Genomic DNA, 12,665 nt, shown 5'->3' with positions numbered 1-12,665 from the left:
CATACTATTCCCTCTGCCTAGAATGACTTTCCCTTTTTGGTACCTAGCTGGCCTTTCCAGGATCAGGCCAAATATCTTTTGTTTGTGGAGACTTTCCTCAACAATTCCAAGTCTGGGGACTTTCCTGGTGGTGCAGTGGATAAGACTCCATGCTCCCAATGCAGGGGGCCCAGGTTCGATCCCTGGTCATGGAACCAGATCCCACACGCATGCCACAACTAAGGAGCCCGCCGGTCGCAACTAAGACCCAGGGCAACCAAATAAAAAAATAAATATTAAAACACAAAAAAATTCCAAGTCTGCTGCCTCTCCCCAGTAGAAAATTCCCCTCTCTGTTGCTCTATGGCAGGTTGCTCAGACCTTTGTTTTAACACTCATCGTGTTGTATCATAATTTACGTGTGTGTCTCCCTACTTAGAATGAGTGCTTCTGTCAAGTCAGATAACCGGATTACTCATATCTGTGTCCTTTGATCTTAATATTTGTACTTACTTGATAAATGCTTGTTAAATACTTGCACGAATGAATAAATGGAAGGGAGGGGAGGGAGTGGGGCAGGAAGGAAGGAGGGAAAGAATGAAGGATGTATCAGTTCAATACCTCCTGTGATGATTAGCTGACAGCAGGGCTTTGAGGCAGTTAGCATTAGTGGGAAGGAGGATGGGAGGCAATATTTCAAAGTCTGGGGGACCAGAGAGTATGCCACTGCCATGGGTGGGAAGTGGGAGAGGCGTAGGAGTCAACTTCAGTGACAAAGAAAGGTTACCTGAAGGAGATAAATCTGGTCCTAAAAGTAAGTTTTGTTAACCTCACAATTTTGCCTGTCATCTGTCCAACTCAGAAGAAAAATAACAGTAATTGCTTAATCCTTAATAATGAAAAAATGCTGTTAGAGAAGACAACATAAGGCCTGCCGAGTAGACGGCTACCCTATTCCAAGATTCTTCTAGCGTATAGTCTTGCTTATTCAACATCACTGCCTTGGGAAAAAAATAAGCCCTGTGTAAATAAAGCATGTAGTTTTGTGGGTTTTAATAACTCAACACTACTATTCTAGATAATGTGTCCTCTTAGTTATCTGCTGTATCACATTCCTAACTCCTTTATGCATGTCGATTTTGACAATCATGAATAGGGAAGGTAATAGGCACCATAGAACCTGTGTTCTATAGATAGACATTTAACCACCATTGCTAGTTACTGATCTATAACAGTTACCCTGAATTAGCTCATTTATCATCATCATTTTGTATCTGATGAATACTGTAAAAAAAAAATGCACTTGGTGACAACCTTCAATAAAAACTGATCCATTTTGTTGCTCTCTAGAGTAATAATTATGTTTTCTGGCATTTCTATGTACTATCTTTGGAGATGCTCCAGGAAAAAGATTTCCTACGCATTCACCAATAAAACAATAAGTATGGCAACCTAAATGGTGCAGCACAGGGCTGTTATAGAATTTATGACAGTTTGAGCAACACAAAATCATCATATTGCCCTGTTATCAATGGAAGACATTTTATCTAAGGAATGAAGACTAACACAGCTGACACATTAAAGAAATAGCCCAAGAGGGGAACTTAATTATTTTGCATGTTTGTCAATTGCAGATGTATTAAAATGGGGGAAAAAAAACCATGATTTTTTTTTAAATCCTTAAGATTTATATGCATATATATTTAGGCTTCTGAAAAGGTAAATCATTTTAGAAATCGATGTTCATATTCTGAAACTTGCTTGTCAAACCCTTATCTCATTTTATGTTGACATGAAAATATTTTAACAGTAAAAAAAAAGTTAAGTCCTTATATTTTTTAAAATATTTCCTCTAATATGTTGAGAAGTACCAGGAATTTGTTCTCTGCGCCTTTAAATTAAACGGAAAGAATCATATCTTAGTAAAGCTTTCAGGTTGTAGTATTTATAGTTCATCATTAAGGAAAAATTTTACTTAATCACTAAGTAGAAAAGCTAAAATAATTTTCGTATTAAAATACACAGTGGAAACTGTTTTGTTTCAGTGCAAACATTACATCTTGGTGAATAATTCCCATTTGAAAAGCTAAAATAATTTTCGTATTAAAATACACATACATTGGCAACTGTTTTGTTTCAGTGCAAACATTACATCTTGGTGAATAATTCCCATTTGAGAGTTTGATTGCGTTTTCCCAGTATGAGGAATAAATGAGACGATTGGCTTGGGGGAGTGGGGAACTAATTAGCGTCTCTCATATCAAGCCGTCTATCTATTTTCTTTGCCCTCACAAGGTATTGTGGAGGCATTATCTGGAACTGATTAAACCCCAGGAGAGAAGTGGGGGAAATCATACATTCGGGAGTAGTTCTCCCGGAGAACGCGAGCGCCCTCTAGCTCGTATTTACAAGCAGATACTGGTGACGTAGTTCGGGCCACTTCGCCACCAGGGTGTAGGAGGGAAGGGGCCGGATTTCTCCCGGTAGGAGCACTCTCTGAACCAAAGAAAGAGGCTGGCGACAGGAAGGAAGAACAGATCAAGCGTTTGAATAGCAGCCACAGGACAACCTAAAGCCTGTGAAGAGTTAGGCGCGCGTCGCACACCGTTCCCCCGCGTACCTCCCCCCACCCCATACACCCGCCGCCGTGTGTCACCTTCCTGTTCGGAAGTCTTAGTAGGTTGCTGGGACAGAACAGGGGGCCCCTGCTCCACCCATCAGGTATCCGGTTGGAAGAAAAGCCAGTCTCAACAACTTGATTCTCTCCGTTAAATGATAAGTTTAGCAGACCGTCCGTCTCCAACGGCTGCAACGTTAGTGTCGGGGGGAGGAGGGAGCACAGCAGACGATGCTTTTCTGTTCCAACCACAAATCATATGGTTGTGCCTCTTCTCTGTTCCACTTAGAGCCCTCTAACTTAAATTCCACGTTCCTCCTGGAATGCGAGCAGAGCCTCTTTGAGAAAATGAACTCTGTGCATGTGTTTTGAATTTTTTCTGGACTGATTTGTGATGATAATCAGTCAAGTTACATTTCTTGTGTGTCTTGCTGGGGGTGTAATAAACCCAGGGCACTGATGACTGTAATTTTCTGGATGATGTTGCAACGAAGGGAATAAACAGCCCAGTGTTGAACTTTGCAGCTTGCTCCCTTCCTGTATGTAAATTGCCTTTTATATAAAGTGGGGTTCATAACAGACTGGGACAGCCGCCTCTGACTCGTGCTCCCTTATCATCTCAGCTTCCAGTCCTATCAGGCACATAGCAGGGAGGCTACTCCAGCCATAACTAAGCTCTACCTCCAGCCTCCAGAAAGGAATCCCCAACCTCCATATCCTAGGCAACCTGAAGAATGAAAGAGGAGGCTATAAAATCCCCTTTGAAAGGTTTGTCTGCTTTTATTAAGATAATTTGGATGAAATGGGTAAAACAAAGATGCTTCAGAGAATTTGGGGTTACTTGGCATGGGGAGGGCACAGGAGGTGAGTCGCTGGAGGTTTCTTAATCTAACGTTTAAAAAACAAACAGGCAGAAATCTTGGTGCAGTTTGGTGTTTCTGGTCATTCTTCAAAAATTTTGCTTTCTCAAAAGGGGAAGGAACCGGGTGGGAGCAGGGCTGGCCTAGGCTAGTGGAAGTGGAGCGTGGGATATGGGGGTACTGGCAATAACAAAGTCATGTTATATGAAGAATCCATGAAAGAGGAAGCAGAAATGGGCCAGTTACTGTGACTTGGAGTTTCCTAAACCGTGCTTTGGGTTGGAGTGTCAGTTTCAGGGAATAGTAAGTGCTTTTTAAAGAGTGGGTGCTGAGCAGAATTTCCCAGCCAGTCTCCAGCAGAGAGGATGTGTATTCTCTTCTGCCAGCTTGAGGCTGCTGTAAAGCAGTTGAGGCTACGGATCACGTTAAGACAAATAAGGTGGTTGGTTTGCAAAACAAATTCCTGCCCAGCACCAAAGAAAAACCGCTTCACATGTATTCTTGGTTTGACAGTTAGTAGTTCAGAGTGTGTCAGATCCAGTAGGCAACCTTAAATGGCAAGGCCGTTGGCAGCAAGGGGTCATGGCAGGGCAGGCACCGCAGACATCCCTGACAGGCGCCAGGTACCCGGCCCTGCAAACTTAGTAACTTGCAGCCCTCTCCCCGCTCCTGGCCCAGTCGTTGTGCTCGTGGCTTCCCCGCCGGCGCTGGCGCGAGTCCTCCCACCGGCGGTCAGGCTGCAGCTCCCAGGCATCTCCCAGCGGCGGGGTTACTGGAAGGCACCGCACCGCTGCTCTGCAGAGCTTCCCTCCCTCCCTCCCTTACTTTCTAGAGCGGAGGAGGCTCCCGGCTAATCTTTCAGGAGTTAACGAGTCACAAGTTATCTGGGACTTGAGGGAAAGATCGAGGTGGTAAACCTGTAAGAAGACTGCGGGGTCAGTCCTGAATTAAACCGGAGGAGGGGTAGGGAAGACGAGCACAAACTGAGAGATTTGAAGACAATGGGATGCGACCTTGCGGAGTTTTCAGGTCGGGGAGCGGGCGAGGGAACCTCGGGAGTCGACGATGGCCTGGGATGCCGACTCCGCACCGCCCCAGGGTCACGCCAGGTCTGTCCCCTAACTTGCCACCTCCTCACGTGTTTTTGGCAAGGCGGGGATTAAAAAGGCAAGGGGGAAAATTACATGCGGAAAAGGACAGAATGTTCCCAAAGATTAGGGGGAAAAAAAAAAGTGAAATGCAGATTTTTTTTTTCCTTTAGTGCAGAGACGAATTTTATTTCCGCCCCCTCCCCTCCACATTCCTGACCTCTCTCCCTCCCCCTTCCCTCTTTCTTTCCTTCCTTCCTCCTCTTCCAAGTTCTGGGATTTTTCAGCCTTGCTTGGCTTGGGCCAAAAGCACAAAAAAGGCGTTTTCGGAAGCGGCTCGGCCGCGCACAAGGGCCATTTGTTTGTTTTGGGACTCGGGGCAGGAAATCTTGCCCGGCCTGAGTCACGGCGGCTCCTTCAAGGAAACGTCAGTGTTCTCTGGTCGCCCTCGCCCGCTGCGCGCCCGGCCGCCGCTGCCCATGGGGGAGATGCAGGGCGCGCTGGCCAGGGCCCGGCTCGAGTCCCTGCTCCGGCCCCGGCACAAAAAGAGGGCCGAGGCGCAGAAACGGAGCGAGTCCTTCTTGCTCACCGGACTGGGTAAGCGCCGCTGCCGGCACGCGGGGGGCTTGTCTCACCAACTCCTCCACTAGTTGCTCGGATTGGGCGAGAGGGGCTGGGTATTTGGGGTAGTACCAAGGATGGAGAGATGGGGAAGGGGTAGGAGGGCGGCGGGAACCCGGGGACGCGCCGGGCGCTCTGGCCCCAAGCTGGGGCCGGAGATAAGGGCGTGCGGGGCCGCCCTCCCCCGGCGCTGCAGCCCTGCGCCCGACAGATAACCTCAGCTGGCGGCGGTGCGCGGCCGGCCGGCGAGGGCTGCGGAGGCTGCCTTGCGGATTAGGGGAGAGTGTCAGGGTCGGCGCCGGGGCCGGGAGTGAATCCGAGCGGAGAGTTTGAGAAGCCAGAGCGGGCACAGAGCCACCCCGATCACCTCGCACCGGGCAGAAAGCGCTCTGATTTCCTGATGTGCCGCGACTCTGATTTCCTCGCAGGGCGGAATAAATGAGAAAGGTGGAAAATTACCCCGGCCGCTCCCTACCCCCCCACCCCCTCCGCCGGCGGTTTCCCCCTCCCCAGCCCGGGAGCCGAACGAGGCCGACAACTGCTCTGCGCCGGGCCCTGCCCGGGCGGTCCCCGCGCCCCCCGCGCCCCCCGCCCCCGCTCCGGGCTGGGCCCTCTCGCCGGGGGCGGAACCGCCTGCCGCCGGCCGCTTTGCCGCCGGGCAAGTCGCGCGGCAGCCGGGGGCGGGGTCGCGACGGGGCCGGGCAGCGCCGCCTCCTCCACGTCTTGTGGGTCCCGCCCTCGCGGCGGCACAAGTCATATAAAGCCGGCGGCGCGGCCGGAGCGCAGTGTTGGCTGAGCCGGTCTCTCGGGCTTGACAGCTCCTCGTGCTCTCTCTCTGTGATGATGACGGTGAAAACCGAGGCTGCTAGGGACACCCTCACTTACTCCAGGATGAGGGGCATGGTAGCAATTCTCATCGGTGAGTGTAGGAATACGACTGGACTTCCAGGTTACGCCAAGTGGAAAGTTTTGAAGGTCGCGGATCAGACTGGTGTGTGTGGCGTCGGGTGTTACAAAGCCGTCTAAACGTTTCTCCTCTAATTCGCAGCTTTCATGAAACAGAGAAGGATGGGCCTGAACGACTTTATTCAGAAGATTGCCAATAACTCGTATGCATGCAAACAGTAAGTTTGGTGGGGCGACGTGGGGAAATAAAATTAAGTAGGGAAGTTTCCATTTACCAGCGGTAAAGACATCCTCATCAATATATTGATCAGGAAGCCGACGACTTACCGAGGGTGGGGATCCCTTTTCTCTTTAAGTTCTAATTATTTCAAACATTTAAAGCATTACAATTAATTTGCTGATTTGGCTTGTTCTGGAAATGCAAGGTAAAATTTTCTTTTTTATAAATGTATTTATATTTGGCTGCGTTGGGTCTTCGTTGCTGTGCCCAGGCCTAGTTGTGGTGCGCGGGGGCACCACAACTTTGTTGCGGTGCGTGGGCTTCTCATTGCGGCGGCTTCTCTTGTTGCGGAGCACAAGGGCTCTAGGCGAGCTGGCTTCAGTAGTTGTGGCGCGCGGGCTCAGTAGTTGTGGCGCAGGGCTTAGTTGCTCCCGCGGCATAGTGGGATCTTCCCGGACCAGGGCTCGAACCCGTGTTCCCTGCGTTAGCAGGGGGATTCTTAACCACTGCGCCACCAAGGAAGTCCCGATAAAATTTTCATGTTTGCCTAATTCACCCCCTCTCTCCTTGAAGAACAACCCTCTGTGTTTAACTGGGTTTATCATTTTGGCTGTCATTTTCTCAGTTTTTAAACACTGAGTCCCCCGGGAAGGTGGAGCCAGAAATTCACTATTGGTGTCGGTCTGCCCTCACGTGGCGAGTTAGGATGTTCAACGTTGCTCCTTTCTTCTCTGCAGCCCTGAAGTTCAGTCCATTTTGAAAATCTCCCAACCTCAGGAGCCTGAGCTCATGAATGCCAACCCTTCTCCTCCAGTAAGTGTTCTCTATTCGTGATGCATCAGTGGAGGAATCTTGTAAATGAGTCAGTTAGTTTTCCTATGTTGATGGAATTATAAAATAGCATTTGAGTTAGCATCAAGGCAGGAATGCCTCGTTGGTTCATGGCAGACAAGTGACTTAAGCACTTAAGTATGAGTCAGTGGAGTATTTTAAAAGACATATTTCATAAAAGTTATCTGCTTAAGAACAACACGATTATATACAGTTTCCATACTCTCATTTGAAACATTTGCATGTATGGATGAAAAGGAGTTTGGAATGTGTTTATAGATGTCTGGGGACCTGCCCCTGTCATTTGCAGATGTACCACCTTTTTGCATTGCCTATACTTTATTAATCGCTATCTTCCTTTGAAGCAAGGATATTAAAAGAAAACCTTTTATCTTCCAGCCAAGTCCTTCTCAGCAAATTAACCTGGGCCCATCATCCAACCCTCATGCTAAACCATCTGACTTTCACTTCTTGAAAGTGATCGGGAAGGGCAGTTTTGGAAAGGTAATTTCACATCTGAAGCTGTCGTTATTTATAGTCTTTCATATACTCATTTTACATCTCCCTGGATGTGAACAGGAAAATGATTGTTAATTTCAATTTCAGGTTCTCCTGGCAAGACACAAAGCCGAAGAAGCGTTCTATGCAGTCAAAGTTTTACAGAAGAAAGCGATCCTGAAAAAGAAGGAGGTATGAGATGGGCTTGGAGATAGACATTCAGTAGACATTACCTTGACATCTTGGCGCCACGTTGAAATTTGCCACTACATCTTAATTGTCCTTTTTCTAGGAAAAGCATATTATGTCGGAGCGGAATGTTCTCCTGAAGAACGTGAAACACCCTTTCCTGGTGGGCCTTCACTTCTCTTTCCAGACGGCTGACAAACTGTACTTTGTCCTAGACTACATTAACGGTGGAGAGGTGAGCAGAGAGGATGGGAGCTGACCCCTGGCTGTCCCGTGCATAGCCTGCTTTGTTTTAATTTGAGAGGAAAGTTTTTAAAAGATAATTAGTGGGGGAAGAGTTACCAGATTTAGTATTTCCTTTAACCTGCCAGCTTTCAGATGGCTTATAAACTATTTAGGGCCACTTCCTGCAATTGTCCTCTTTAGCTATATATGTCAAGACAGATCCAATGCATTGTCCGGGGTTTTTGGCAACCCAGGCTAACTCTGTTCTATCTCCTACAGTTGTTCTACCATCTCCAGAGGGAGCGATGCTTCCTGGAACCACGGGCTCGGTTCTATGCTGCTGAAATAGCCAGTGCCTTGGGTTACCTGCACTCTCTGAACATCGTTTATAGGTGAGCTGAAGGGCTCTTAAGGCTCCCTTCCTTGTGTAAAGGAGACATAGCCCGGCCTTTGACAGGGCCTTAAAATAATCTGTGTTTAGGCACAACTTGGTCACCTAAAACCAGGTCCCCAGCATGTGACCCATCTGTTGACTCCCTGCCATGAGGGAACTAGCCAATGAGATTCACTAACACAACTACAGTGAATGTAAAGTGCTTCCAATAGCCCTAGTGGTGATCTTTATGGAGGATTGCTAATGCGGTGAAATTAACTTAATACGACTACTTTCCTATTCTTTTTTTTTTTTTTTTTTTACAGAGACTTAAAGCCAGAGAATATTTTGCTGGATTCACAGGGACACATTGTCCTTACTGACTTTGGACTCTGCAAGGAGAACATTGAACACAATGGCACGACATCCACCTTCTGCGGCACACCCGAGGTAGGCGAACTCCTGGTCCACACCCCTCCAGGAAGGGATCACTGCAGTGACCCTTAACTACTGAAAGAACAAGCTGTTTTCGGAGATGATTTAGTCCAGTTCAGTGCAAGTAAAATACACTGGCTGTTGGAGGCATGAGAAATTCCAAGGCCTCACGTTGCTTTAATTAAAGTGAGCTGTTTGTAAGGTCCACACTATAAAAGGTTCTAAACCCCTAAGTAAGATATCTGAGGAGAACCCAATAGCATTCAAAACATCAGGACATGTAAGTGGCCAGTCAGCCTCAAAGCCAGCAGTTTTATCAGGAAGTAGTTTAAAGAAATATATCCTCCAAGTGGACCCAGGGTCTCTCAGCCCTTTCAAAGTGCATGCCTGGTCTTGGGATTGCCTAGTTTCAGGGGCTCTAAACTCTCTTTTCCTGGTCTGTCTTTCAGTATCTTGCACCTGAGGTGCTTCATAAGCAGCCTTATGATAGGACCGTGGACTGGTGGTGTCTGGGGGCCGTCTTATATGAGATGCTCTATGGCCTGGTGAGTAGCCCATTGAAAATCGTGAAATATTGCCCTGGGTTGATACATTTCTCCCTGGAATGTAGTCTTAAATATCTGGACTTAGTCTTAAAAATCCAGACTTATCTGGGCACACAAGCCCCACTGCAGACCTGATCATCACGTCTTGCCCTCTATTAGTACGCTTGTCAAATGCTGATGAGAGAGGCATATTGGTTAAGCTATAGGTATTTTAGGGTAAACCGTTACCTAGTGGATTTTTTCTTTTGTAAGTTCACATTTTACTAGGTGTGACCACACTTAACCTATGTGAGAGTGAAAAACATGGCTTATTAACATCTACCCCCTGATAAGGGTGGCAAAATGTAGACACTTAAAAATCTAAGGTAAAGAAAACCTATCAGGTGATAAACTTTGTCAAAACCAGCTTCATATATTACGTTTAAGTCTTTCTTGGTAATGGATGCTCTCCCAAACTTCCAATTAAGTAGTAAGTAATCTTCCTGCTTCTTTCAGCCTCCATTTTATAGCCGAAACACAGCTGAGATGTACGACAACATTCTGAACAAACCCCTCCAGTTGAAGCCAAATATTACAAATTCTGCAAGACACGTCCTGGAGGGCCTCCTGCAGAAGGACAGGACAAAGAGGCTTGGTGCCAAGGATGACTTTGTGAGTCATTTTTTCCTCTCCTCCTGGGCTGTATGTGTAGAGCCCTAGACCTCACCGCCCTTCTTGAATTTCACTCTTCTAAATTCGTGCTTCTTTCTCAACAGATGGAGATTAAGAATCACGTCTTCTTCTCCCTAATTAACTGGGATGATCTCATTAATAAGAAGATTACTCCCCCTTTTAACCCAAATGTGGTGAGTATCTCTCGTGAGTGTGCACAGGCCCAGAGGGCATTTCTTTAGGTCAGAGTTGCTGTTGGTAGTGGTGGAAGGGGAAGGGCCCTCAAGGAATAAATTGGCATTCGTAAGCCATTATTTTACCCACAGAAAAAAGTAGAACTTTTGTCCCAACAAAGCTCACGTTATTTTTCCACACCTTTTATAAATTACAGTAGCAAAAGATGGAAAGTAAGCATGGTCCTCATAGTTGAAACTTTGTATGGCCTTTGGGTTTTGTGCTTGAAATGGTTGCTGATGGTGGAAGTTGCCATATGGTGCCTGCATGAGAATTTCCCTTTCTTGTCTCCATTGTGAATTCTTGACATGGAGTACGTTTTCTTCCCTTCCTGCATCAGAGTGGACCCAGCGACCTGCGGCACTTTGATCCCGAGTTTACCGAAGAGCCAGTCCCCAACTCCATTGGTCGGTCGCCCGACAGTATCCTTCTCACAGCCAGCGTCAAGGAAGCGGCCGAGGCCTTCCTGGGCTTTTCCTACGCACCTCCCGTGGACTCTTTCCTCTGAATGGTCTTAGGGTTGGTTGTGAAGGATTTTACGGGCGTTTTTGAAATGTTTTAGTTAGCCTTTTGGCAGAGCTGCCAGCTGACAGGACATCTTAAAAGAGAATTTGCACATCCCTGGAAGCTTGCACATCTTGGCAATCTTATTGCACACTGTTTGCTGGAAGCTTTTCGAAGAGCACATCCTCCTCAGTGAGCTCGTGAGGTTTTCCTTTATTCTTCCTTCCAATGTGGTGCTATCTCTGAAATGAGCAGTAGAGGGCCACCCCAGGCAGATGCAGTGGTCTCATTCGTAGGAGGACGCTGTTCGGAGAAGGAGCTTCTGAAGGTCTGTCCGGGCCGTGATAACGCATCTTATGAAACGTGCCTTTTCTGATGAGATCGTGTTAGCTCCAAAGTTCTTCCTGTTGCCGAGTGTTTCCTTCTGTTTTTCCTTGTGGACTTTCCTGTGTGATCAGCCGTATGAGTGTGGTATGCTTGCTCACAGAAAGACTCAGTTATAAGCATCAATGTGACACTTGCAGGACACTACAACGTGGGACATTGTTTGTTTCTTCCATATTTGGAAGATAAATTTATGTGTAGGCTGTTTTTTTTTTGTAAGATATAGTTAATAACTAAAATTTATCGAAAATGGTCTTGCAATGACTTGTATCCAGATGCTTAAAGAAGCATTGCTGCTACAAATATTTCTATTTTTAGAAAAGGTTTTTATGGACCAATGCCCCAGTTGTCAGTCAGAGCCTGGTGTTTTCATTGTTTAAAATATCACCTGTAAAATGGGCATTATTTATGTTTTTGGGTTTTTTTGTTTCTTTTTTGCATTCCTGATAATTATATGTATTGTATAAAGAAAGTCTGTACATTGGGTTATAACACTAGTATATTTAAACTTACAGGCTTATTTGTAATGTAAACCACCATTTTAATGTACTGTAATTAACATGGTTATAATAATGTACAATCCTTTCCCCCCCTCCCTACCACACACCTTTTTTTGTGTGTGATAAACCAACTTTGGTTTGCAATAAAACCTTGAAAAATATTTGCAGAAATTGTGTCATGTGTGTTATTTTGTAAATTTCAGTTAAGGGGGCAATAGTAGATCTGTTTAAAATTTAAAACCAGGGAAATGGCTGCTGTAGTTTACAGCTCAGTGGCTTGATTTCCTCCAGTAGCATCAGCTTCTGACTCTAAGAGAGAATAGGGTGGTCTTAAAGCCAATTATTTTTTTTTTCTTTGGTGGGAGGCTGCATTGCATGACTTGCAGGATCTTAGTTCCCAGACCAGGGAGAACCCATGCCCCCTGCAGTGGAAGGACACAGAGTCCTAACCACTGGACCGCCAGGGGATTCTCTAAAGCCAATTTATGTCAGTCATTATTCATAAATGCATCCAAACAAGTCCTTGTCAATTTAACTCTCTCAAGGACAGCCATGAAGTAATGATCCCTATACTCATTGCCTGCCCTGTGAAGTTGGCTGTTTGTCCGACATTTGGCTTGTCTGAAGTAACAGATAATTCTTTCAACAAATACTTGGTGCCTTCCCTGGTGCCAGGCTCTATTCTGAGTGCTGGGGATAAAGCAATGAGCAAAGCTGACAGATCTCTGCCCTTACACATCCTGGCGGGAAAGACAGACTTTCAATAACGCAGTTTGTCGAAATCGGGATAACAGTCTGTAAGTGTATGAGAATGCCACTGAAGAGGGTGAGGGTGTTGTCATACATGGCTATGTTCCCAAAATGCTGAGCCGGCAGGACTCCTGGTTCGTGAGAGTAACCAGAGCCAAAAAAAAGTCCAGTGTCAGCTCAGGGAAGGACCCTGGCAGGGGCACATCCCTGGTTTGGACCAGAAGCCACTGAAGCTGGTGTGCACACAGCACTGCA

General features: G+C 46.5%; 1 protein-coding gene across 4 annotated transcripts in view; it reads left to right on the top strand.

The window, feature by feature from the left end:
- Window positions 1-11,821, top strand: part of SGK1 (serum/glucocorticoid regulated kinase 1) — a 111,830-nt gene extending 100,009 nt beyond the window's left edge. The window contains exons 1-12 of one of the 4 annotated variants that reach the window (XM_022557113.2): window positions 3,217-3,364; window positions 6,214-6,289; window positions 7,029-7,104; window positions 7,522-7,626; window positions 7,729-7,812; window positions 7,913-8,044; window positions 8,314-8,426; window positions 8,734-8,857; window positions 9,292-9,387; window positions 9,883-10,038; window positions 10,143-10,232; window positions 10,613-11,821. In XM_022557113.2, the coding sequence (XP_022412821.1) occupies window positions 3,331-3,364; window positions 6,214-6,289; window positions 7,029-7,104; window positions 7,522-7,626; window positions 7,729-7,812; window positions 7,913-8,044; window positions 8,314-8,426; window positions 8,734-8,857; window positions 9,292-9,387; window positions 9,883-10,038; window positions 10,143-10,232; window positions 10,613-10,780 (1,254 nt within the window). In that variant the 5' untranslated portion in view covers window positions 3,217-3,330 and the 3' untranslated portion in view covers window positions 10,781-11,821. Of the gene's footprint in view, window positions 1-3,216; window positions 3,365-4,451; window positions 5,142-5,930; window positions 6,085-6,213; window positions 6,290-7,028; window positions 7,105-7,521; window positions 7,627-7,728; window positions 7,813-7,912; window positions 8,045-8,313; window positions 8,427-8,733; window positions 8,858-9,291; window positions 9,388-9,882; window positions 10,039-10,142; window positions 10,233-10,612 lie in introns of those variants that run through there. The other 3 variants (XM_022557094.3, XM_022557103.3, XM_089922016.1) reach the window with 3 other exon arrangements.
- The last annotated feature ends 844 nt before the right edge of the window (window positions 11,822-12,665 follow it).

Source organism: Delphinapterus leucas, chromosome 12 (assembly GCF_059928025.1).
Source record: "Delphinapterus leucas isolate spDelLeu-1000000601 "Yukka" chromosome 12, BTC_Dleu_Yukka2, whole genome shotgun sequence".
Classification (NCBI taxonomy): domain Eukaryota; kingdom Metazoa; phylum Chordata; class Mammalia; order Artiodactyla; family Monodontidae; genus Delphinapterus; species Delphinapterus leucas.
This window is presented reverse-complemented; position numbering and strand designations above follow the sequence as displayed.